Here is a 25681-nt window from a genome sequence, read left to right on the forward strand (position 1 = left end):
AAGTTTGCCAATGACACAAAGGTTGGGGGAGTTGTAGATAGTGTTGAGAGTTGTTGCAGGTTACAACAGGACATTGACAGGATTCAGAGATGGGCTGAGAAGTGGCAGATGGAGTTCAACCTAGATAAATGTGAAGTGATGCATTTTGGAAGGTTGAATTTGAATGCCGAGTACAGGGTTAAAGGCAGGATTCTTGGAAGTGTTGAGGAACAGAGGGATCTTGGGGTCCATGTACATAGATCCCTCCAAGTTGCCACCCAGGTTGATAGGATAGTTAAGAAGGCGTATGGTGTGTTGGCTTTCATTAACAGGGGGATTGGGTTTAAGAGCCGCGAGGTTTTGCTGCAGCTTTATAAAACTCTAGTTAGACCTCACTTGGAATATTGTGTCCAGTTCTGGTCGCCTCATTGTAGGAAGGATGTGGATGCTTTGGAGAGGGTTCAGATGAGATTTACCAGGATGCTGCCTGGACTGGAGGGCATGTCTTATGACGAAAGGTAGAGGGAGCTAGGGCTTTTCTCACTGGAGCGAAGAAGGCAGAGAGGTGACTTGATAGAGGTGTACAAGGTGATGAGAGGCATGGATAGAGTGGATAGCCAGAGACTTTTCCCCAGGGTGGAAATGGCCGTCACGAGGGGACATAATATTAAGGTGATTGGAGGAAGATATCGGGGAGATGTCAGAGGTCGGTTCTTTACAGAGAGTGGCGGGTGTGTGGAATGCACTGCCAGCGGAGGTGGTGGAGTCAGAGTCATTAGGGACATTTAAGCGACTCTTAGACAGGCACATGGACAGCAGTAAATTGAAGGGGTGTAGGTTAGGTTGATCTTAGATTAGGATAAATGGTCGGCACAACATTGTGGGCCGAAGGGCCTGTGCTGTGCTGTACTGTTCTATGTTCTATTTCCCCATTCGTCTGAGTCCAGTAGCTCTTCTAATAGTGTCTGTCGAGGTGGTCGCGGGTATGTCATTGTCTCCTTCCGTAAAAAGTTTTTCAGCTGCAGGTACCCGAGTTCATTGCTCTTTGCAAGCTGGAATCTCTGTGTCAATTCATCCAGTGTTGTGAGCCTATCGTCATTATATAGGTCCCTGGCTGTCAGTGTGTGTCCCCAGTCCTGTCTCCACCTTTTAATGGTGGCGTCAGTGAGTGCTGACGTGAACCTATGGTTATTGCAGATGGGGGCTTTGTCACCAATTTCGGACTGTCCGAATTGCTGCCGTAGTTAGTTCCAGGTCTGGAGGGTGGCAACCACCACTGGGCTGCTGGAGTGTTTCTTGGGTGGGGATGGTAGTGCCACCGTGGCGAGGGCCCGGAGCGATTAGTAGCGAGATGGGTCTGTATGACCCACATTCCGTCGGATCTTTGTCGTTCTTAGGTATCAGTGAGATTGAGGATTGTGCTAGCGTGGGTGGCAGGGTGCCCCTCGCCAGCGCGTCTGTGAACATCTCCCGCAGGTGAGGAGCCACTGCTGTAGCGATTTTTTTGTAGAAATTCACCGGGAACCCGCCTGGTCCAGGCACCTTCCCCGCCTGCATGGAGCTAATACTCTCCATGATCTCTCCCAGTTCTAGCAGTGCTTCCAGGCCCCGTTTTCTGTCCTCCCCCACGACTGGCATGTCCAGTCCATCGAGGAGCTGTTTCATCTCCGAGTCCCCTGGTGGGGGCTGTGAGGTGTACAGTCCCCGGTAAAAGGTTTTGTTAACCTTGTCGGGGTCTGTTTCTAGCATGCCTCTGTTGCCTCTGGTATCCCTGATTTGTGCAATTTCTCTAGTGGCTGCCTGCTTTCTCAGCTGTGCGCCAGCAGGCGGTTGGCTTTGTTTCCATGTTCGTTCAGGGTCCCCTGTGCCTGGTGGAGTTAATGCACTGCTTTCCTTATGGAGAGCAGGTCAAAGTCCATTTGTAACTTTTTCCTCTCCGCCAGGAGCTCTACGGTCGGGGCCTCGGAGTATGTCCGGTCTACCTCCAGTATGGGGTCAACCAGCTGCTGCCTAGCCGCTCTCTCCTCCCTGCCTCTTCGCACTTTAAAGGCGATAATTTCCCCTCTAATCACGGTATTTAGCGCATCCCAGAACATGGAGGGTGAGACCTCCCCGTTTTGATTGTTTTTTGTATACTCCGCTATGGCCTGTGATACCCTCTCGATAAAAGCCTTGTTGGCAAGTAGGGCGGTGTCCAACCTCCATGTGGGGCATTGGGCACTGCCTGCCTCCAACCTCACGTCCAAGTAATGTGGAGCGTGGTCGGAGATTACAATTGCGGGTTTTCCACCTTGACCAGCCCTGGAAGCACCGATTTCCCAACCACAAAGAAGTCGATCCTCGAGGATACGTTGTGTACTGGGGAGACGAAGGGAACTCCTTCTCCCCTGGGTGGGTGAACCTCCAAGAGTCCACCGCCCCTACCTGCTCCATAACGCTCCTTCGCCATGTTCGAGGTCTTCCCCGTTTTGGGGTTCGACCTGTCTGTCCGTGAGTCCTGTACACAGTTAAAGTCCCCCCATGATCAGTCGGTGCGTCGCTATGTCGGGGATTTCCGCCATGGTCTTTTTAATGAATTTCATGTTGTCCCAGTTGGGAGTGTACACGTAAACGAGGACTACCAGTGCCCATCTAGGGCCCCACTGGCCATGACGTACTGTCTCCCTGGGCCCGTTATTGTCTTTGTCGTCTTGGAACATCGTCCTATTATAGAATAGCTACCCCCCTGGCCCTCGTCCCGTAGCAGGAATGGTAAGTCTGTCTCACCCAGCCCTTCCTTACCCGCAATGGGTCCTGCTCTCTCAGGTGTGTCTCGGGTGTGTCTCTTGGAGGAAGACTATGTCGGCTCATGTTCTTTTAGGTGGATGAAGACTCTGGATCTTTTCACTGGACCGTTAAGTCCCATAACATTCCAGGTGACTGTCCTGGTTCTTTTTCTCCCCCACCGCTTGTTGGGTTGCTGCCGTGCTGTCGTTCTTCACCTTTGCCTGGGTCCCTTTACCGCTTCCCCTGTTGTCGCTGTTCCAGTCCGCACTCTATGACAAACCTGTCTGCTTCTGCAAGGGCCATAAAGAACTGTTCTTTGCCCTGATATGTGACCCAGAACTTGGCTGGGTACAACATTCCAAAGCGTACGCCGCTCTTGTACAGTACAGCATTTGCCCTGTTGAATTCCGCTGCACTTGGCCAGGTCAGCCCCAATGTCCTGATGTCGGAGTCTGTGTCCTTCCTAACAACAGTCCTTGGTCTGCCTGGCACAGCACAGGATTCTTTCCCAGTCCTGATCCTGGTGCAGTTTGGCTATTACTGTCCTTTGTTGTTCCTCGGCCTTGGGTTACGGTCGCAGTGACTGGTGAGCCCTGTCTATTTCTGGTGGGTTAGGGAAGGTCTCCCTTCCCAGAAGGTTGCCCAGCACCTGGGCCACGTGGTTTGTGGGACCTCTACCTTTGGTTCCTTCGGGTAGGCCCCCGTTCCGCAGGTTCTGCCTCCTCGACCGATTCTCTTGGCCCTCGACCTTTCCCCTCAGGTTACTCTGCTCTGCAAGCAGTCTCGCCACCTCCTTTTCCAGTCCCACAATCTGATCACTTGGTCGGTTGCGGCTCTTTCAAGGTTCTTGATGATGGCTTCTTGGGCATCCAGTTTCTTTTCAGCCCCGCTTAGAGCGATCTGTATTTGCACCAGGGTTCAATGTGTGTAATGTAAGGATCGTCCTGTTTAACCCTTGTTTGTTTCTTGTTTTAATTTCCATATTCTTTTGGGTATTTCATTTTTTGTCCATGGATGATTAATGACTTTAAGGCAAAGTAGTTTGCCTGTAATTTGAGTGGCTGAAGACCGACCTGTGACCGCCAGGTAAAGTTGTCTGCATTTCAAACCAGCAGATGCCAGAAGGGTTTGATTGACACCAGTGCTGACTCCAATTGATGGACTTGGCTGGTGGTCAAAGAGGCACATTGCCCGAGGAAAATCTCCAACTTTTACCATGACTCGCCTCGGTGACCTTGGACCAGTCTCGGCCCCAAACGTTCTCGACTGCGACGACGACTGTGCACATCGACGGGTGCAAAACACCCTGCCTGATTGACTCCGGGAGCACAGACAGCTTCATACACCCAACACGGTAAGGCGCTGTTCTCTTCCCATACACCCAGTTAACCAAAGAATCTCCCTGGCCTCCGGGTCTCACTCTGTAGAGATCAAGGGGTTCTGTGTAGCGAACCTCACGGTCCTGAGAAGAGAATTAAAACATTTCCGACTCTATGTCCTCCTTCACCTCTGCGCTGCCATGCTCCTGAGATTGGACTTCCACTGCAACCTCCAAAGCTTAACCTTTATATTCGGTGGCCCTATACCCCCCTCACTGTCTGCAGCCTCGCGACCCTCAAGGTCGACCCGCCTTTCGTTTTTGCGAACCTCACCCCGGATTGCAAACCCCTCGCCACCAGGAGCAGATGGTACAGCGCCCAGGACTGGACCTTCATTAGGTCGGAAGTCCAGCGGCTACTGAAGGAAGGTATTATCGAGGCTAGCAACAGCCTCTGGAGAGTTCAAGTAGTGGTTGTAAAGACCAGGGAGAAGCACAGGATGGTATTCGATTATAGTCAGACCATCAACAGGTATATGCAGCTCGACGCATACCCTCTCCCCCGCATATCTGACTTGGTCAATCAGATTGCACAATACAAGGTCTATTCCACGGTGGATCTCAAATCCGCCTACCACCAGCTCCCCATCCGCTCGGGCGACCGCAAGTACACTGCGTTCGAAGCAGATGGGCGGCTCTACCACTTCCTAAGGGGTCCCTTTGGTGTCACAAATGGAGTCTCGGTCTTCCAACAGGAGATGGACCAAATGGTTGACCGGTACAGTTTGCGGGCCACGTTCCGTACCTCGACAACATCACCATCTGCGGCCACGGCCAGCAGGACCATGACACCAACCTCCGCAAATTCCTCCATACCGCAAAAACCCTTAACTTAACCTACAACAAGGACAAATGCGTGTTCAGCACCGACAGTCTAGCCATCCTCAGCTACGTAATGCATGATGGAGTCATAGGCCCAGATCCCGAACTCTTGGAGTTTCCCCTCCCACACTCCTCCAAGGCCCTGAAACGCTGCCTGGGATTTTTTTCATATTACGCCCAGTGGGTCCCCAATTATGCAGACAAGGCCCGCCCACTAATTCAATCCTTGGTTTTCCCCCGGTCGGCAGAGGCCCGCCAGGCCTTCAGCCGCATAAAGGTGGATATCGCAAAGGCCACGATGCACGCAATCGATGAATCCCTTCCCTTCCAAGTCGAGAGCGACGCGTCCAACGTAGCTCTGGCGGCCACCCTCAACCAAGCGGGCAGGCCCGTGGCCTTCTTCTCACGCACCCTCCATGCTGCAGAAATCTGTCATTCCTCTGTTGAAAAGGAGGCCCAGGCCATAGTAGAAGCTGTGCGGCACTGGAGGCATTACCTGGCCGGCAGGAGATTCCTGCTCCTCACTGGCCGACGGTCGGTAGCTTTCATGTTCGATAATGCACAGCGGGGCAAGATAAAGAACGATAAGATCTTACGGTGGAGGATCGAGCTCTCCACCTACAACTATGAGATCTTGTATCGTCCTGGGAAGCTAAACGAGCCTCCTGATACTCTATCCCATGGCCCATGTGCCAACGCACAAGTGGACCAACTCCGGGCCCTCCATGAGGGTCATCCGAGGGCCACTCGATTCTTCCATTTTATCAAGACCCGCATCCTGCCCTACTCCCTCGAGGAGGTCAGGACCGCCACCAGGAACGGCCAAATCTGCGCGGAGTGTAAGCCGCACTTCTACAGGCCAGAGAAAGCGCACCTGATAAAGGCTTCACGTCCCTTAGTATGGACTTCAAAGGGCCCCTCCCCTCCACCGACCTCAACACGCACTTCCTGAACGTGATTGACGAGTACGCCTGGTTCCCATTCGCCATCCCCTGCCCCGACATGACCGCAGCCACCGTCATAAAAGCCCTCCACAGTATCTTTACCCTGTTCACTTTCCCTATCTACATACACAGCGATAGGGGGTCCTCCTTCATGAGCGACGAACTGCGTCAATTCCTGCTCAGCAAGGGCATTGCCTCGAGCAGGACGACCAGTTATAACCCCCGGGGAAACAGACAGGTAGAGAGGGAGAACGGAACGGTCTGGAAGACAGTCCTACTGGCCCTACGGTCCAGGAATCTCCCAGTCTCCCGCTGGCAGGAGGTCCTTCCCGATGCACTCATCACTGCTGTGTACCACGACAAACGAAACACCTCATGAACGTCTCCTTGTCTTCCCGAGGAAGTCCTCCTCCGGGACCTCGCTCCCAACCTGGCTGGCAGCTCCTGGACCCATTCTGCTCTGCAAACACATGCGGGCGCACAAGTCGGACCCATTGGTAGAGAGGGTCCACCTCCTTCACACTAACCCTCAGTACGCCTACGTGGCATACCCCGACGGCCGGCAGGATACGGTCTCCCTACGGGACCTGGCGCCCGCTGGATTCCCCCCCCCCAACCCCCCACCCCCACCAACCCCACCCTCCCTCCCACCGGCGCACCCCACGGCTGCCCCCTTCCCAGGTGGATCAGTTCTTCCACTGGTCCCACCCAGGGGTGATGAAGCTACCGAAGAAGCCAAAGTCACGCTTCCAGCATCACGGATGCCCGAGCCGGCACCTGCATCACCGCCGAAACTGCGACGATCACAGAGGATGACCAGGGCCCCCGATCGACTAATTGCTTCATCCTGATATGTACATGTAAAATGAATACTGTAAATAGTTGTGACATGTAATAAGGCAAAACACTGTACCACCGACGGGTACCACCATAACCTCTACCACTGTATGACGCGAGAGCACCACCCCAGCCGGACTCTTTTTTTTAAACAGGGGGTGAATGTGGTAGTCGGTATTAGGGGTATTACAGTACCTAGGTTGAGGCTGTAAGATCATTGGTGTGGGAGGTACCTGAGACAGGAAGATCATTGGTGAAGCCTGCCTGCTGGTTCCGCCCAGTAAGGCGGAGTATAAGAGTCTGTGTCTCCCTAGCAGCTGCCTTCAGTACCTGCGCTGCTGGGGGAAACACCTAGTCCAATAAACCTTCAATTGTCATCCAATCTCGCTTATGGAGTCATTGATCGAGCATCACTCTTTTTCCAGTTTTAGTTTTGTTTTGAACTCAGAGCTGGAGGAAGACTTTGGGTTTCTCTCCCTGAAATGTTAAAACCTCTTTGAAATACCTGGATGGGAACACTGTTCTTTCCTCAGTAAGGCTAGAGGTCATTCTGGTGACACTAGAAACCAATTAAGTTTAAACCCCAGGCTGGAATTGGGCTGAAGCAAAAATAAAGTCTTGAGGAAAACAGGCCTGAGGCTGATCCTTTTGAGTGAGGGCCCAGGTTAATAAAAGTTAAAGTGACTCTCCAGAGGAAATCCTATTGTTTAGGATTGCAAGCACCAGAGAATATTTGGCTAAATGTATACATACATTGTAACTATAATGGCAAGTATATAGAGGCACCTTATTTATTGTACTCAGAAACACTAAACCAAAAGATACTCCAGACCTTGAAGTTAGTTCAATCTGATTTATTGAACCAGTAGCACAGTTAGCACAGTTCTCTATGAGTTCGACTCTCTTGCTAACCTAAGTGTGGTTACTCTATCTGACTGAACCAAACTAGCTCTTAGCCACATGCTGGAGGTGTGATACTGTACATACACCCTGACTCACTCTGTAGATGTTCATCAGTGGAGTGTGAGTGCCTCGTGCCTTTTATAGTGAGATATCACCCCTGAGTCTCCTGCCTGCTCATTGGTCATGTCCTGTGTTCATTAGCTGCCTGTCTATACATCATTATCTGCATGTCTGCATATCATGACACCACCACATACACACCTCAGCAATGTCGTTAAGTGACTTTGTCTCACAGTAATTGGACATTTCATCCACGAGACTCATCTCACATTTAAAGTGGATTTCATTCTAATTTTCATGTCAATAATAAGGGTGTTTGAATGGGCCCACCCAAACAGGCTTTACCACAATCTGACAAAATCCACTGAAACAGGTCAATCCTCCACAGCAGGCCATGGAGTCTGGGGTAGGGGTGGGCGTGTTGCCACGGAAACAATGCCAACACCCTCTGCGAAAAGACATTCCCCTTTTGAGCAAATATGTCAGGAATGTGAACTATTTAGTGACGAAGGAAACTGCTCATCTCCTCCGAATGCTTGGCTTTAACGTACTGCTCTAGGACGGCTCGTGATAGATTTACTTTAAAGCTGGTGATTACAGAAAGCGTTAATGACGAAAGGCCATTTTACTGTCGCACTCTGCCACAGTCAGACTAAATGTAAGGCTGGGACACCCGTTTACTCACTCTTAACTCAAGGGTTTGTTTCAAATGCTGCAGAGCCCTCAGGACCTTACTTTGTTGGCCCAATAGCAAAATGCTGTGTTCTCTCAATTCTTCTTATATCAGCAATCCTACACGTTTTTTTCTCTGCCTTATGTTAAAACTGGAAGCCTCTGCGGTGTCTGAGTCATTCCTTCCCAGAAAGTAAAAGCTGGATCTCCTCACCGTCCTCCCACACCTACAGGCTTATAAAAGCCAAGCTCGAAGAACACTAACATTCCTCCTTATCTTATCTTTCGCATTCTTCCACTTTGCTGTCTTGGCTTTGATTTCTGCGTCTTAAAAACCCAATCCTGCAAATTTGCTAAACCTGCCAGAGTTCCTCTATTTGCTGTCTCCAGCCTGCACTCATGTGGAGATATTGAACTCTCAACTGTGCAGATTAGGAATTCGACTGTGCAGAGCCAGCCTCCTAAATCTTGTACAGGAAGCACACGCTCATTACAATCTGGAATTCCGCCAGCCGCCATATTGGTGCAGTAAAAGATTGAGGAGGCAGTGGCATGGTGGTATTGGCAGTTGACTAGTAATCCAGAGACCCAGGATAATGTCCTGGGGACCTGGGTTCAAATCCCACCCTGGCAGATGGGGAAATTTGAATTAAATAAAAATCTGGAAATAAAAGTCAAATGATGACCATGAAACCATTGTCAATTGTCATAAAAACCCAATTGGTTCACTAATACCCTTTAGGGAAGGAAATCTGTCATCCTTACCTGGTCTGGCCTACATGTGACTCCAGACCCACAGCAATGTGGTTGACTCTTAAATAACTTCTGTAATGGCCTTGCGAGACATTGCGAACAAGGCCAATTAGGGATGGGCAACAAACATTAGTCTAGTCAGCGACGGCCACATTCCAAGAATTAATTTATGAAAGAATTCAGCACTAGGGTTCGTGCTTGAAGCATTAGGCCTAACGCCTGTTTCCGGCTCCTGTGAATTCCATGGAATGCCAGCTTCAGGAAAATTCGACCTATGTGCAGTCTAACGGGAGATCCTAACAGAGTGAACACTGCAGGTCTGAACAAATAAGTTTATGAAATATGCTGAATGTGGAGTTAGGAGAAGCAGCCTCTTCCCTCCTCCTTGATTCTAAATTATGTCCTTTTTCTTTCATGGGATGTTGGCTTTACTCGCTAGGCCAGCATTTATTGCCCATCCCTAAATGCTCTTGAGAATATGATGGTGAGCTGCCTTCTTGAACCACTGCCGTCCATTTGTTGTAGGTACACGCCCAGTGCGAGTGAGTTCCAGGATTTTGACCCAGCGACAGTGGGTCCTTAAATCCAGCCTGGGCCCTAACCTGGCCAGTGGTGGTTGGGTTCTATACTGATCCCAGGGATGAAGATGCTACCTTTGAGAAAAGGTTGGACAGGTTGGGTTTGTATCTATTGGAGTTTAGAAGAACGAGAGACGGTCTTATTGAACCATAAAAAGATCCTGAGGGGAATTGACAGTGTGGATGCTGAGGGGAGAATAGGACTAGAGAACACATGTTAAAAGTAAAGAGTCTCCCATTTAAGTCAGATGAGGAGAGGTTTTTCTCTCTTATAAGGTCGTGAGTCTATGGAACTCTCTTCTCCAGAGAGTCTGGGTCATTGAAAATCTTAAGGCAGAATTAGACATACTTGATTGACAAGACAGTCAAAAGGTATCGGGGATATGCAGGAAAGTCTGTTTACTATGCTCACTCTGCATGAATGGTTAAGCCTGGATGTGAACCATAGAAAGAGCTGGAAGCTGTTAGATGCATGGAGCAGACATTTAAAAACAGTGAATGGAACCTATTACACATGTAAAAATTAGTGTCATCTCTGCATAAATCCCTGATCTAAAATATACAACTACTTGGCAATAAGGATGACGGAGAAAAAGTTTAAATCTACCATCTCCGCATCCTTTCCTTGATTCGCTGGAACATCCACCCGTGAGGTGGGATCGATGGATTTCAGAGTTCAAGATCTACTTGCTCACTATAGGACAGCTTTACCATTGGTCAGTTTTGCAACTTTCGCTCACTCCTGCCGACCGGCACTCTTCAAGATTACAGCAACTCTTTTTTTCTTTTATAAATTTAGAGTACCCAATTCATTTTTTCCAATTAAGGGGCAATTTAGCATATTCAATCCACCTACCTTGCACATCTTTGGGTTGTGGGGGCGAAACCCACGCAAACATGGGGAGACTGTGCAAACTCCACACGGACAGTAACCCAAGATTACAGCAACTCTTGATTCCAGTTTTGGGAATGATCACAGTACCAGCACTCTACAAAACATCACCCTAAACAGATTCACATCCACACATCAAAAGGCAGGTGCATTATGGGAGTAAACCTTTGATAGGTTTGGATTCAGACTTGAAGATCCTATATTGCTGTGATCGATGGTGCTGACTATACACGCAATATCCTTCCTTATTTACTGGATTTGGGGAAATTAAGGGGTACTGTTATATTCCTTGCATGACACATCATTTTCACCAGTTTCACAAAATTTGAGACAGTTGCTGTTCGCAATCCATACCAAAGTATCACAGGAGCTGAAACAACTTGAAGCAGACAGTATCATTGAACGAATCGAATCATTGCCATGGATATCAAATCTAGTCAACGCATGACATAAAAATGGCAGACTTAGGAACAAATTTGTTGAGCTGTAGATTGTGTTGTGAGAGTCAAGTGAGCATGGCTGATCACTGCTGATTGTGTTCTACTTTGTCTCTTCCCCGGACAACAACATCTCCAGATGAAATTAATCCCAGGCTGTTGAGTGAGGCAAGGGAGAAAAAAGCAGGGCCCTGGCAATAATTTTCAATTCCTCTCAGGCCTCAGGAGAGGTGCAGGACTGGAGGATAACCAATGAGGTGCCTTTATTCAAGAAGGGACAAAGGGATAAACCAGGGAACTACAGGCCAGTCAGTCTAACCTCAGTGGTGGGGAAACTATTGGAAGCAATTCTGTGAGACAGAATTAATCTGGATTTGGAGTCAGGGATCAATCAAGAACTATCAGCATGTTTTTGTTAAGGGGATGTCATGTCTGACCAACTTGATTACATTTTTTGAAGAGGTATGTAGATTTAAAAAAATAAATTTAGAATATCCAATTCTTATTTTTTCAATTAATTTAGCATGGCCAATCCACCTATGCTACACATCTTTTGGGGCTGTGGGTGGTGGGATTCACACAGACACGGGGACCAGGTGTGTAGATGAGGGAAATGCATTTGAAATAGTCTACTTGGACGTCAGCAAGGCCTTTGATAAGGTCCCACGTGGGAGACTGATAGTGAAGCCCTTGGGATCCAAGGAAATTTGGCAATTTGGATCCAAAATTGGATGGGTGACAGGAAGCAGAGGGTGATGGTTGAGGGGTGTTTTTCTGACTGAAAGCCTGTGTCCAGTGAGTACCTGCAGGGATCAGTTAGGGAGCCTTTGCTGTTTGTAGTTTATTTAAATGATTTAGATATGAATGTGGGAGAATTGATCAGTAAGTTCATGGATGATACGAAAACTGGTGGGGTGGTAAATCGTGAGAACAGCATTACGTTACAGGAGGATGTAGGTGGGCTGATGAGTGGCAAATGGAATTCAATCCGGATACATGTGAGGTGATGCACTTGAGCAGGACAAACAAGGCAAGGGAATACATGATAAACGGCAGGACCCTGGGAAGCACCGAGGATCAGAGGGACCTTGATGTGCATGTAAGTTGTCCCTTAAGGTAGCAGAGCAGGTAAATGCAGTGGTTACGAAGGCATATGGTATACTTGCCTTTATTAGCTGAAGCATAGGACGCAGATTCAGTGGCCTCGTTGAGCTCGAGCAGGAGAGCGACAAAGCTGGTGAATAACGGGAGAGGCGAAAAAACGAGAACCGTGCCGAGCGCCAAACCATTTGCGTTGCAACTGGCCCATTCCCGTAGGTGAAATCAGGATCCCGCCGTAGCGTAGCAAGAAGCCAATAATCACCACTTAAGCCCCATTACCATACAATTAACAGAAACCACCCCATATCCAACGTCCTCCTATGATCCAGCAGCCCCTCCAGCAAGTGGTCACACAGGCGCGGATTAGTTCTCCTTTTGAAAAACATGAACCTGGCAGACGGGCTGCTGCGGGGACCTTAGACACCTTTGTTCACAGCACTGAAACCGGGTACACTGGGCTTGCTGTCCCTTTGCTTGGAGTGGAGTGGGGGGGCAACCGGGGCATGGGCTGCCATGGCTGGGAGTGGTGCCGGAGCTGGGGGGGGGGGGGGGGTGGCGTAGTTCCAGAGGGGGGGGGGGGGTGGCTACCGTACACTGGTCCTCCATGCTAACCCCTGGATCATGTGTACCCGTTCTGGGGTCAACCCTAGCCCCTGCCTGTCTGCTCCACCGACCACCCATAACTCCCAATGACCACAGAAGCCTCTGGCAATGCAGCTGAAGGCTATTGCTAATAGGGAATTGGCAATCGTAGTTAAGTGAGCACTTCACACATCCCAAGTGCATCTCAGTGGGGGGGCATGCCATGTAGCATGTGGGACTTATTGCCTAGCATCCCAATCACACCTTGATGCCTGGACACTATTCCTGAACACTGCGGGAGGCAGTACCACACACGCAGCAGCCAACATCCAAACACACCGGAGATGGGTCCCAGCCACGGGCATAAATCCGCGGCTGGGGTTTGCCGACATTCTGTTCAGGGTGTCTGGGGTGCAGGGTCCGGTTAGCAGCCAGATGTGCATGGGGGGGGGGTGGCAGGACCCCATGTCTGGGGGATGGGGCATGGGATTGGTGGTCGGTCCGCTTCACAGAACAAAGAGCCAGAGGTGGCATACTGGTTGTGGTGAGGTTTTATAAATTTGTCGGGGACGAGTATATACCACTGCCCCACTCTCCCCTCCCTCCCCCACATCCTCCCCCCAACGCACACTCCCCTCCATAACCCCTACCTGCCCCCCAATGCCCTCTCAGTGATCCTCGAAGTGCTCAGCTTTCCTTGCCCTACCGCTGCCTCTAGGTGTGTCCCCAGGATGCACATCAAGAGGTGGAGGCAGCCTGTTGTTTACCACGTCCTGTTACCTTGGATCCCACTGGCGGGTGTCGTCTGGGGCTATGGGGCCGGAGGGCTCCGGCATGTTTCCCAGTGGCACATGCACAGACATGCTGCACTGTTCCGGGTGCTGACTGCGAGACTAGGCATTGTCCGGGTTGGCACCCTATGCCCCTCCTCCTGGTGGGTGCTCATAGGACCCTGGTGTTCACCTCGGAACAGAGGGACAGCTAGATTGAGTCCCAGCTGTCCCTGCATTACTTGGCCTTGCCAGCCTGGTGGTACCCCCATGCACAATGGTGTCTACTCCCTCAGCGATGCTCCTCAGTGACTGGGCCATGCCCATCTGAGACTCTTCTGTGACTGCCCAGCGCTTATCCCAGATTCCAGCATTCCCAGAGAGACAGGGACACCTGTGCACATTACTTTGTCATCTGATAATGTAACAGCTCTGAATGAGGTCAAGGTTAATGTCTGTAAGAGAGTCTTTGGTGTTTAAGGAACAGATATCTCAACTTCTGAACCATTTGAATTGTGACCTCAGCCAATCTTGTCTAACCTTGATCTACAAATCAAATTTTTTTCAATGCTCAGTTTTAATTATTCCCATTGTGTTATCCAACCGAGTTATTGAAAAACAACCCATTAGGACTCAAAGGAACATTCATATTCCAGAGTTGAAATAAATCTCTGACTGTAGCGCAACGCGTTTATACCCACCACCTCTGTTACATAGAACATAGAACATACAGTGCAGAAGGAGGCCATTCGGCCCATCGAGTCTGCACCGACCCACTTAAGCCCTCACTTCCACCCTATCCCCGTAACCCAATAACCCCTCCTATCCTTTTTTGGTCACAAAGGGCAATTTATCCTGGCCTGCACCTAACCTGCACGTCTTTGCACTGTGGGAGGAAACCGGAGCACCCGGAGGAAATCCACGCAGACAGGGGGAGAACGTGCAGAGTCCGCACAGACCGTGACCCAGCGGGGAATCAAACCTGGGACCCTGGCATTGAAGCCACAGTGCTAATCACTTGTGCTACAGTGCTGCCCTGTTATACACCATCTAATATTTCCTAGCCGGTTATACCCCCTCGCCTGTTATACCCCCTCGCCTGTTATGCCCCCTCGCCTGTTATACCCCCCTCACCTGTTATCCGTCCTATTATAACCCCCTCCCCTGTTATACCCACCTCATCTGTCATACCACCTCACCTGTTATACTCAACTCCCACCCCCCACTCCTCCTCCGACCATTCAGTTCTACATCTTTTACAATTTCATTGCCTCGTGATTTCCTAACTTTCCCAGGTGGTTCAAGTGATGAAAATAATTCATTTCAGAGTTCTTGCTCCTTGTGTATCTTCTTCAGTCATGACTGAAACTAATCTTTGTGAACTTTGGGGAAGGTGTAAATGAGAAAAAGCTTAGCGGTCTCTTACCTGACTTAATCTGCAACATTCCTCCATGTAGTCGTTTAGACTGTCACTCGATGGTCGTCTTTTCAATGTCTCTTGGTCCAATCGAGTTTCATTTCCATGCTCCACTGTATCGCTCTCAAATAATTGTGAATTGGTGTCAGCAATCACTATTTCAACAAGTGATACACGTCTGGGCTGTGTCACTTCCTCGTCTATAATTGTAGGATTCTGATTAAAGTTTCTGTTTGAGCTGCTGTTTTTTTTCCAATTGGCAGAGGCTGAGTGTAACTTCTTGACCTTTACCGGGGCCTCTTGATTTCCCTCAGCCTTTCCATCTATTTTTGAACACTTGTCCGAGTTGCGATTGTCGGCTGGAAAAGGGCAGTGCTGGATAGCAGGAAACGAAGACAAAATGCTCAAAGCCATCCCAGAGTCGCAAGATGATTCTCTCCGATGTACAACAAAACTCTGTTCGGATCCTGAAGGGGTAGAGGGAGAGTTTGCTCCGCTTGGTAGTTCAACTCCAGAGTCCTCCGATTCAGATTTATATAATTTCAGCATGCAGTTTGGTGGCTCATTGACTGCAGCATACTCAGAGAATGAGCTCCGGAATCCAGACTTTGCTAGTTCCATGTAATTATTAGTTTGCTGTGCTGGGTTGTCCTCAGGAATTCCTGTCTTGGCTAGCCTGTTATAGCTGTTAACAGGATCTGACAGGATGTCCTCACACTGTGAGTCATTTTGCAGGAGGGTCACTTTGGTCAGAACCACTTTTCTCTTGGATGATTCATGTCTCACCACTACAAGCACAAAAGCCACATATCATCAAGTTCATAATTACTCAGAAGTCGTCAAGCTAAAGGCCAGTATCGACCATTCAGCCTCGTGATCAGGATTATAAGGCCAGGTGGGCATCTTAAATTATTTGATGTGGGGATCGTGAGCTTTGAAAAGACACATGCTTGTTAAATCTGTAAGCTCAATCTTACAAGAGACACCACTGTAACATATCAGATCATTCAGGGCACAGCTAAGACTGGAAAGATCTGCAATGTGCAAAATTAAAAGAAATGTTTCTCAGTATCGTTCCTCCACATCGTCACCAATTATCTGAGAAGTTCTTTGTATCATCGCGGACTTGACTGAAATGCTGACCTGACTCGCCCCTGCCACTCCGATCTCTAACACCTCAGGGGGCATTGACTTGTCTGAATGTTCCAGAAGATGGCTGTTCAATCTGCACCTGTGGGGAGGGCAGATTAGCTCTTTTTCAGGGAATGAACACTTTAACAGAACTGTTTTGACAAAAGGTTCATACCTTCTCTGTTCTCTCTACAGATGTTGACTGAGCTGTGGAGAAGGGATGCCAGGTTATTCAGCCTTCAACTGCCCCGCCCACTCAAACAACCTTTAAAGCATACACGTACGCACACACACTCTGGTGCCGGCACGGTCGAGGCATTCAGTGCCATGCGGGCACTGTCGGGGACTGGAGTGTTTTATCAACCCGTTTAATCACAATTTGTTTTGATTTTTAAAATATAAATTTAGAGTATCCAATTGTTTCTTTCTAATTAAGGGGCAACTTAGTGTGGCCAGTCCACCTAATCTTTGGGTTGTGGGGATGAGACCCACGCAGACAAGGGGAGAATGTGCAAACTTCACATGTGGAAGGAGCAGTGCTCCGAAAGCTAGTGTTTGAAACAAACCTGTTGGACTTTAATCTGGTGTTGTAAGATGTCTTACTAAACTTCACATGGACAGTGACCCGGGGCCAGGATAGAACCCAGGTCCTCGGCAGCGTGAGGCAGCAGTGCTAACCAGTGCGCCGCATTGATCCAAAAAGACGAGGTGTTGGGCGTATTGAAAAATATTACGGTGGATAAGTCCCCAGGGTCTGATGGGATCTACCCCAGAATACTGAAGGAGGCAAGAGAGGAAATTGCTGAGGCCTTGACAGAAGTCTTTGGATCCTCACTGTCTTCAGATGATGTCCCGGAGGACTGGAGAATAGCCAATGTTGTTCCTTTGTTTAAGAAGGGTAGCTAGAATAATCCAGGGAACTATAGGCCGGTGAGCCTTACATCAGTGGTAGGGAAATTACTGGGGAGAATTCTTCAAGACAAGATCTACTCCCATTTGGAAGCAAGTGGTCGTACTAGCAAGAGGCAGCACAGTTTTGTGAAGGGGTGGTCATGTCTCAGTAACTTGATAGAGTTTTTCGAGGAGGTCACAAAGATGGTTGATGCAGGTAGGGCAGTGGATGTTGTCTATATGGACTTCAGTAAGGCCTTTGACAAGGTCCCTCATAGCAGACTGGTACAAAAGGTGAAGTCACACGGAATCAGAGGTGAGCTGGCAAGATGGATACAGAACTGGCTACGTCATAGAAGGCAGAGAGTAGCAATGGAAGGGTTCTTTTCTGATTGGAGGGCTGTGACTAGTGGTGTTCCGCAGGGATCAGTGCTGGGACCTTTGCTGTTCATAATATATATAAATGATTTGGAGGAAAATGTAACTGGTCTGATTAGTAAGTTTGCAGACAACACAAAGGTTGGTGGAATTGCGGACAGCGATGAGGACTGTCAGAGGATACAGCAGGATTTAGATCATTTAGAGACTTGGGCGGCAAGATGGCAGATGGAGTATTGACAGTCAGAGAGATCTTGGTGTACAGGTCCACAGATCATTGAAAGGGTCAACAAAGGTGGAGAAGGTTGTCAAGAAGGCATACGGCATGCTTGACTTCATTGGCCGGGGCATTGTGTATAAAAATTGGCAAGTCATGTTGCAGTTGAATAGAACCTTAGTTAGGCCACACTTGGAGTATAGTGTTCAATTCTGGTCGCCCCACTACCAGAGAGGGTGCAGAAGAGATTTACCAGGATGTTGCCTGGCATGGACGGCATTAGCTATGAGGAGAGGTTGAAAACACTTGGTTTGTTCTCACTGGAACGATGGAGTTGAGGGGCGACCTGATAGAGGTCTACAAAATTATGAGGGGCATAGACAGAGTGGATAGTCAGAGACTTTTTCCCAGGGTAGAGGGGTCAATTACTAGGGGGCATAGGTTTGAGGTGCGAGGGGGAAGGTTTAAAGGAGATGTATGAGGTAAGTTTTTTACACAGAGGGTAGTAGGTGTCTGGAACTCGCTGCCGGAGGAGGTGGTGGAAGCAGGGACGATAGTGACATTTAAGGGGCATCTTGACAAATACATGAATAGGATGGGAATAGAGGGATACGGACCCCAGAAGTGTAGAAGATTTTAGTTTAGACAGGCAGCAAGGTCGGCGCGGGCTTGGAGGGCCGAAGGGCCTGTTCCTGTGCTGTACTTTTCTTTGTTCACCGTGCCACCCTATTTTGTTTTGATCTTTAAGACTTTTTTTGAGATTTTGTCTCCTTTTTTGGTTAATTTTTGGTTAACCCCCAAAAAACACCCACTCTATGGGGAGGTGACATTGGGTGGAATTTTCTGGCCCCGTCAAGGTGGGGGCAGGGCTGGAAAATGCAGCAAGCCATTCAAACCTCCATTGACCTCGGCGGGAGATTCTCACCAGTGGGAGCGGCCGCCCGTAAGATTCTGTCACCCATGGGTTTAAATCCCATTACGGAAACTGGTAGAATTAATCATTTGGAATCAAATTCTAACTTCAGGAATGGTGACTAACGACCCTGTCTGCTGCATCTGCTCCATCTCTCTCTGATGCTGCAGTTTCACTGTTACTAAACACACCCTGATTGGAAGGAAGTGATGTGTCAAAGAGATCTTACAGAAACACACAACCCCTTCCAAATGTCCAGCACCCCTCCCTTCAGACATTGTCAATTTCTCCCAACTCCTCCAGTACAGCGCTTCCACTAACTCCTGAAACATCAAATAGTCTAAAACACCTCCCGGCTCACCAGTTATATTTTTCAGTAATGCTTTGAGGGGCAGGGTGGTGGAGGGGAGGCCCCTGGTCAAGCATGGTCACCTGTGAGTGTTTAAGAGAGAGATTTTTAACGGGAACAGAAAGGTCCAAAATGACCAGTGTTAAGACACTGCCTGACATGATGATCTGTGCTCTCATTCCAGGGTACATATCAGGGATTCTGAGGAAGCGCCCTTCACAACAGTGAACCTTGTGGGCTGTGCTGGAAGATGGTGAGAGAGCAGCCCCACTCCAAGTTTTACCACAACTGGTTTCCCCACTGCTATCACTGTCGTGTTGGGTGTTCTGGTTCACAAACAAGCCAACAATGCTGGAAGTGGTGTAACGCTATTTTATTAACTGTTCAACTATAAGCAATACCAGCTTAACTGTGGACCCTTTCCTATCACTAGCTATGGTGAGGCACTCAGGACATGGTGAATGTCTGTGATGCAGGCTGTGAGCTCTGTGCTCTGAGCTGGCTGCTGCTAGAATGAGCGGGAACTCTCCTGTCCCCTGTCTTTATAGTGCTTGGGCTCTCACTGGTGATTGGCTGCGGTGTTATTTATGCTGGTTGGTCCTACTGCATGTCCATCAGTGTGTGTATGTGATTGCACCATAATGTACTGATGTATATTATGACAATCACCAGCAATATGGAGCCGAATTTTACTTCTCCTTCATTCAGGACAGTAATATACATGACTGACAGCTGAGAGAGTGGCAATCTCCCGGAAACACCCACTCATCACATCCTACCACTCAGGGAACAGACCCTCATACCTATCTTCTTCCTCACAATCCATTTCCAACTCGCTACCTCCAATTAGAACCATAGAATTCCTACAGTGCAGAAGGAGGCCATTCGGCCCATCAAGTCTGCACTGACCCTCTGCAAGATGACCCTACCCAGGCCACTCCACCACCCTATCCCTGTAACCCCACCTAATTCGCGCATCTTTGGACACTAAGGGACAATTTACCATGGCCAATCCACCTAACCTGCACATCTTTGGATTGTGGGAGGAAACCGGAGCACCCGGAGGAAACACACGCAGACACGGGGAGAAAGTGCAAACTCATCACAGACCCAAGGCTGAAATTGAACCCCGGCCCCTGGTGCTGAGAGGCAGCAGCGCTAACCACTGTGCCACCATGTCGCCCCCTTCTGTGCATTTTTACTTTTTGCTAATGGTCTTTTATATGAAACCGTATCAACTTTTGACACACTTGAGGACAGATTAAAGTATAATGTATATTCCTGTTGTACAAGTTCTGTTCACGGTATAATAAAAGATTAAATAAAAGGGGGATCTTATTGAAACTTACAGGATACTGCGAGGCCTGGATTGGGTGGACGTGGAGAGAATGTTTCCACTTGTAGGAAAAAAACTAGAACCAGAGGACACAATCTCAGACTAAAGGGACGATCCTTTAAAACAGAGATGAGTAGGAATTTCTTCAGCCAGAGGGTGGTGAATCTGTGGAACTCTTTGCCGCAGAAGGCTGTGGAGGCCGAATCACTGAGTGTCTTTAAGACAGAGATAGGTAGGTTTTTGATTAATAAGGAGATCAGTGGTTATGGGGATAAGGCAGAAGAATGGGGATGAGAAAAATATAGGCCATGGTTGAATGGCGGAGCAGACTCAATGGGCCGAGTGGCCTAATTCTGCTTCTATGTCTCATGGTCTTATGGTCTCTTTTAAGAACCAGAAATAAAATTAACCCCAAAGAAAGTTCTGAATAATGATGAGATTGGATATTTTTTCAGGATTTTGAAAGCAATCCTTTGTAGCAGAATTTTTATAGAAAGTGAATCTCTACCCACAAGTGACCTGCTATATAATTTGTAGTTATTGGGCAGCACGGTGGCGCAGTGGGTTAGCACTGCTGCCTCATGGCGCCGAGATCCCAGGTTCGATCCCGGCTCTGGGTCACTGTCCGTGTGGAGTTTGCACATTCTCCCCGTGTTTGCGTGGGTTTTGCCCCCATAACCCAAAGATGTGCAGGATAGGTGGATTGAACACGCTAAAAATTGCCCCTTAATTGGAAAAAATGAATTGAGTACACTAAATTTAGAACAAAAAATAAATAAATAAAAATAATTTGTAGTTATTTAATAATCTCAAACGAGTGGGAAATGTGAAATATATGAAAGTAACCCTTCGACAGTTCAACTCTGAAACCCTCCCAATCAGAAACATTTTATCCATGATCAGTTTGTTGAAATGTCAAAGCATCAAAGGCAGGGAGACCAATTCTCTAGACAGGTGCACATTGGGTCATTCTGCAACTCCCAACCCACGCTGCCCTCTTATTGGGGCTCAGGAATCCATGAATCTTCCTCAATCTAACCTGGCAGATCCAACACAGTGCATGCATTTAAAAATCCCTGCCCCATCCATCAATTAACTGCTTCGACTGGGGCGAGACAGTGAGAGTCAGAGCAGGTAAGGCCCAGCGATTGGAAAGCCCAAGGTGCTTAAAATCTGATCTTAAGGTCAATCACTGTTAACCGTTCACTCTGACCCCAGGTACCAGCAAGGCTTTTTCTACCAACAAGACTCCAGTGCTACAAATGGGAAAGGTTTGACCTGTCCTCTACTATTGAGGGTCTGATCAACAAACATGTTTGTGGTCATAAATCTCAGGCGTGCCATTTTTCTTTATAAAACTGTACCACGGAGAGTTGTGCACTGGAAGTGGAGGGGGGAAACCCTTCAATTAAAGACACATTTAGAGTACCCAATTCTTTTTTTTCCAATGAAGGGCCAATTTAGCGTGGTTAATCCACCTACCCAGCATATTTTTGTGTTGTGGGGGTGAGACCCATGCAGTCACGGGGGAAAATGTGCAAACTCCAGACGGGCGGTGACCCGGGGCGGGGATCGAACCCAGGTCCTCAGCGCCATGAGGCAGCAGTGCTAACCACTGCGCCACCGTGCCGCCCAAAGACAAATATAATTACAAGAAAAACGCATTTCAATTTCATGCTTACATGTGATCTAAAAAGAGTGCATGAGCAGATTGATAAACCCACAGATTACAGGTGTTTCTTGCAAGTGAGGTGAAATCAGGAATGGCTAATAGCTAACTTAATGCCAAGATTCATGCCAAACCTGAATAGAAGCACATGGAATTGATCAAAGCATGGATGCAATGTTTGAACTGCAGCTTATGCAGTGATCTACCTGCATGCAAGCATTAATTCTCTGCTTTAATACTCCGCATGCTTCAAGGGAAGAGATGGGACTTTCACTTGCAATGATGGTTCTTTGGGGCTTGGGTGTGTATGCGGGGTTTGTGTGCTAAAGGGGATTTCTTGGTTTTCTTGGGACCGGGCAAGGGGGAAAGAGACCCTGGCGGGAGCCTCCACGCCGGCCAGTGAACGGGAGTGAGGTGGGGGGAGGGGCTGCGGCCATCGGAGCCCAGCAGAGGAGGTTCCGATGAGTCTAGCCGGGGTGAAATGTTGGGGGGAAGGAACAGAGGTTGGGGGGAGGAGTTTTGTAAGAGGAAGTGGAGGGGAGGAGTCTGGGAGTGGGGGGAGGGAGGGCCTGCAAGGCGTGGGTGTCATTTACGGTACTGTTTCGGGGATTGGATGGCATTGAATGTTAGGGGAAGGGGGGGCGGGGGGCACTATAGGTCAACGGTGACCATAGGCAATTCCTGATTCCTTTTTCTTTTTTTTTTCCCCTTTGTTTTTCCCACCGTGGGAGAGTTTGTTTTATTTGACAGTTATATTGTCAGGTGGGTCGTTGTTTGGGGTGGTGGGAGGATGGAATCGTTGTTGTTGTTAAGGGAATTGACTTTGTATTTGTTACCGTTCACTGCTTGTTGGTGGGGTGTAAATTTTGAAGAAAATGTGAAAATGGAGAATAAAAATACTTTACAAAAAAAATAAAAATACTCCGCATGCTTCCCAGAACCCAGGGTCTCATATTCTACTGATTTTTATTTACTTGTCCTCCTCTTTTTTAATCATTCCTTTATCGAAACTCCCGGTCTCTGTTCCTTTTTTTGGGGGGGTTTAAATTTTAGAGTACCCAATTCATATTTTCCAATTAAGGGGCATTCCAGTGTGGCCAATCCACCTACCCTGCATATCTTTGGGTTGTGGGGACGAAACCCACGCAAACACGGGGAGAATGAGCAAACTCCACACGGACAGTGACCCAGAACTGGGATTGAACCTGGGACCTCGGTGCCGTGAGGCCGCAGTGCTAACCACTGTGCCGCCGTGCTGCCCTTGGGTCTCTGTTTATTTCACCATTTTGTTTATTCACACTTTCTTTACGCACCAGTGGATTCAGGGCCGGAGACGAGGGGCCAGAATGATATTTACTGGCACGCCATGTCGCCGCTGGGATCAGACCCGAGTGCTGAGCAAAATGCAGGATTGTGGAGGGATCCCATTAAGGACAGTTGCCAACCGAGTCCGATGGTCGGCACTCTGGCTGTCTCAGCAGTGCCACCAGTAAAATAGCTGCAGCTGAGCCTGGAGGGAGAGAAGGAGACAAGGAGGATGCTTCCATTTTGATGCATCCTCACAGAACTGAGGAGAATTACTTCAAGACCAGGCAGGCCCAACTGATTGGATGGGGTGAACCTCCAACGATGGTGTTGAAGCTGTGAGGGGTGGCCAGGCCATTGCTGCTAAGGGTCCCTCTGAGGGAAATCATATAACCATAGGATCTCTTCAGTGCAGAAAGACGACATTTGGCCCATTGAATCTGCACCAACCCTCTGAAAGAGCGCTCTACCCAGGCCCACACCCCCACCCGATCCCCATAACCCCATCTAACCTGCACATCTTTTGGAAACTAAGGGGCAATTTAGCGTGGCCGATCCACCTAACTGCACATCTTTGGACTGTGGGAGGAAACCGGAGCACCCGGAGGAAACCCACGCTGATAAGGGGAGAAAGTGCAAACTTCACACAGTGACCCAAGCTGCAATTTAACCCAGGTCCCCGGCTCTGTGAGGCAGCGGTGCTGACCACGCTGCCACCCTGCAGCCCCCTGGAGCCTCTTAGAAGGAAGGTTCCCCCTGTCCCCCACTCCAGGAGCTGCTGGGAAGCCACATCAATGTAGCTGGTGGTCTCCCCACACAGCAGGCCCAGGCCGAAATAGGAATAAAATGGCTGTTAATAGACCAGTTAAATTGGCTGCCTGTCTCTGGTTGACACACACTCGGTCCGCTGCCTTTTCTGCCTCTAGAAATATTGTGTGGTAGTGGGCAGGAAGACAGCTGGCTTCCCTCCTGAAGCCTTCCACTTCCCAACCAGTCTCCAGAGAGCCAGTAAAGTCTGTTCAGGCTTCAGCAGACCCCTGGCTGACTGGTGCTTTAGAACGAGACCGGGTTCTCAATAGCCGAGCAGGGGCTGTTGGACTCATTTACAAAGAGGTGTAAATGAAAGGGGTCAACAGATTTCAGACCCAGACCCTTGTCACAAAAGTTTCACAGGGTAGAAGCATAGAATCGCTACAGTGCAGAATGAGGCCATTCAGCCCATTGAGTCTGTACTAGCCGTCCAAAAGAGCGCCGTACCCAGGCCCACTCCCCCGCCTTATCCCCACAACCTAAATTACACATCCCTGGACACTAAGGGGCAATTTTATCATGGCCAATCCACCTAACCTGGACACCTTTCTACTGTGGGAGGAAACCGGAGCATCTGGAGGAAACCCACAGACACGGGAGAAAGTGGAAACTCCACACAGACAGTGACCCAAGGTCGGATTTGAACCTGGGTCCCTGGCGCTATGAGGCAGCAGTGCTAACCACTGTGCCACCCCATAGTCGGGGTAGTGGGAAGGGAAAGTCCACCAGCTGGTCATGGCAGGTTTAAAAGGCAATAGAGTGCAGTCCTTTTTAACTAACGGATTGGATCAGTTGCAGTCAGTTCCACAAAATGCGGATTTCTTCCAATCCTTACCTTTTTTCCAGGAACTTCCTATTCCGAAGATGCCATTTTTTCCAAACATCATCTCCCAGGGAGCCTATTGCCTCGGATTCCAGTTCTCCCCTCGGCTTCAATCCACGACTGCCAACAATATCCTGGGATTTTTCGAAGGAGATATTCCGATCATGGACTGACTGGATTAAGCTTGTAGCGAAGGAAGGAAGCTGAGTGCGAGTAAAGCTGCAACACCGGCTGCAGCTTGCCACAGGCAGTCATCCAGCAACCAATTTAAGAAGGGACGAGCTCCCTGGCTGATAATATGAGAGGGTGGGGAGGAGGGAGGGGATTACCAGTACCGCAGCTAATCAGCACAGAACTCAATCCTGGAACAGGACTGGGCAGAATCGAGCAGCCACTCACAGTCCTGCCTGGGAGGGAGGGTTGAAAGGTGAAGACTTGTGGCCATTTAGTAAATTCCAAAAGAAATTAATGCTCCTTCTTTCATTGTGGCAAACCTCTGAACTCAAGAGGGAGGAAGTTTGAAAGCTACTTGTCAGTCCGCAATCTTCTGCTTTCCTCTTTTGTCACACACAGGTGCTTTGAGAAACAGTTCTGGAATTCTCCCACTCAGGCCCCTGGCTCTCTCCAGATTCTTGGCAAACACTAAAAGCTCCTTCTTGTATCTTTTAATATTTCAGATAATGAGTAACTTCTCAACCATTGCACTGTCTCCAGTGGACACGCAACAAGTGTTGAGAGAGTTGGGCAGGAATGCACTCCTATCAGGCCAAGGCGGCTGGTATGTGATGTTAGTTAAATATTTCCTCAAATGCTTTTATGGTAGCCTTGTGCAAGAGCTGGATTGTTAAGTCAGCTCTTCCAAGTAGATATCCTGCAAAATTTGTTTATTCTTGTTGATCCGATACATCATGTTGTCCTGCTAATCATCACCAAAGCTCCCTGGCAAGGGTTTAACTCCAGATGCTCCC

The 25681-nt window shown here is 48.8% G+C and overlaps 1 protein-coding gene across 3 annotated transcripts in view; it reads right to left on the minus strand.

Annotated features, from left to right (window-relative positions):
• Nucleotides 1–25024, minus strand: part of LOC140392966 (uncharacterized) — a 132172-nt gene extending 107148 nt beyond the window's left edge. The window contains exons 1-2 of one of the 3 annotated variants that reach the window (XM_072478785.1): nt 24726–25024; nt 14901–15679 (exon numbers count right to left, since the gene is read on the minus strand). In XM_072478785.1, coding sequence (XP_072334886.1) covers nt 14901–15679; nt 24726–24777 — 831 coding nt within the window. In that variant the 5' untranslated portion in view covers nt 24778–25024. Of the gene's footprint in view, nt 1–14900; nt 16123–24725 lie in introns of all 3 variants that reach the window. The other 2 variants (XM_072478784.1, XM_072478786.1) reach the window with 2 other exon arrangements.
• Between the last annotated feature and the right edge of the window lie 657 nt (nt 25025–25681).

The sequence above is a fragment of the Scyliorhinus torazame genome, chromosome 16, assembly GCF_047496885.1.
Source record: "Scyliorhinus torazame isolate Kashiwa2021f chromosome 16, sScyTor2.1, whole genome shotgun sequence".
Lineage (NCBI taxonomy): Eukaryota > Metazoa > Chordata > Chondrichthyes > Carcharhiniformes > Scyliorhinidae > Scyliorhinus > Scyliorhinus torazame.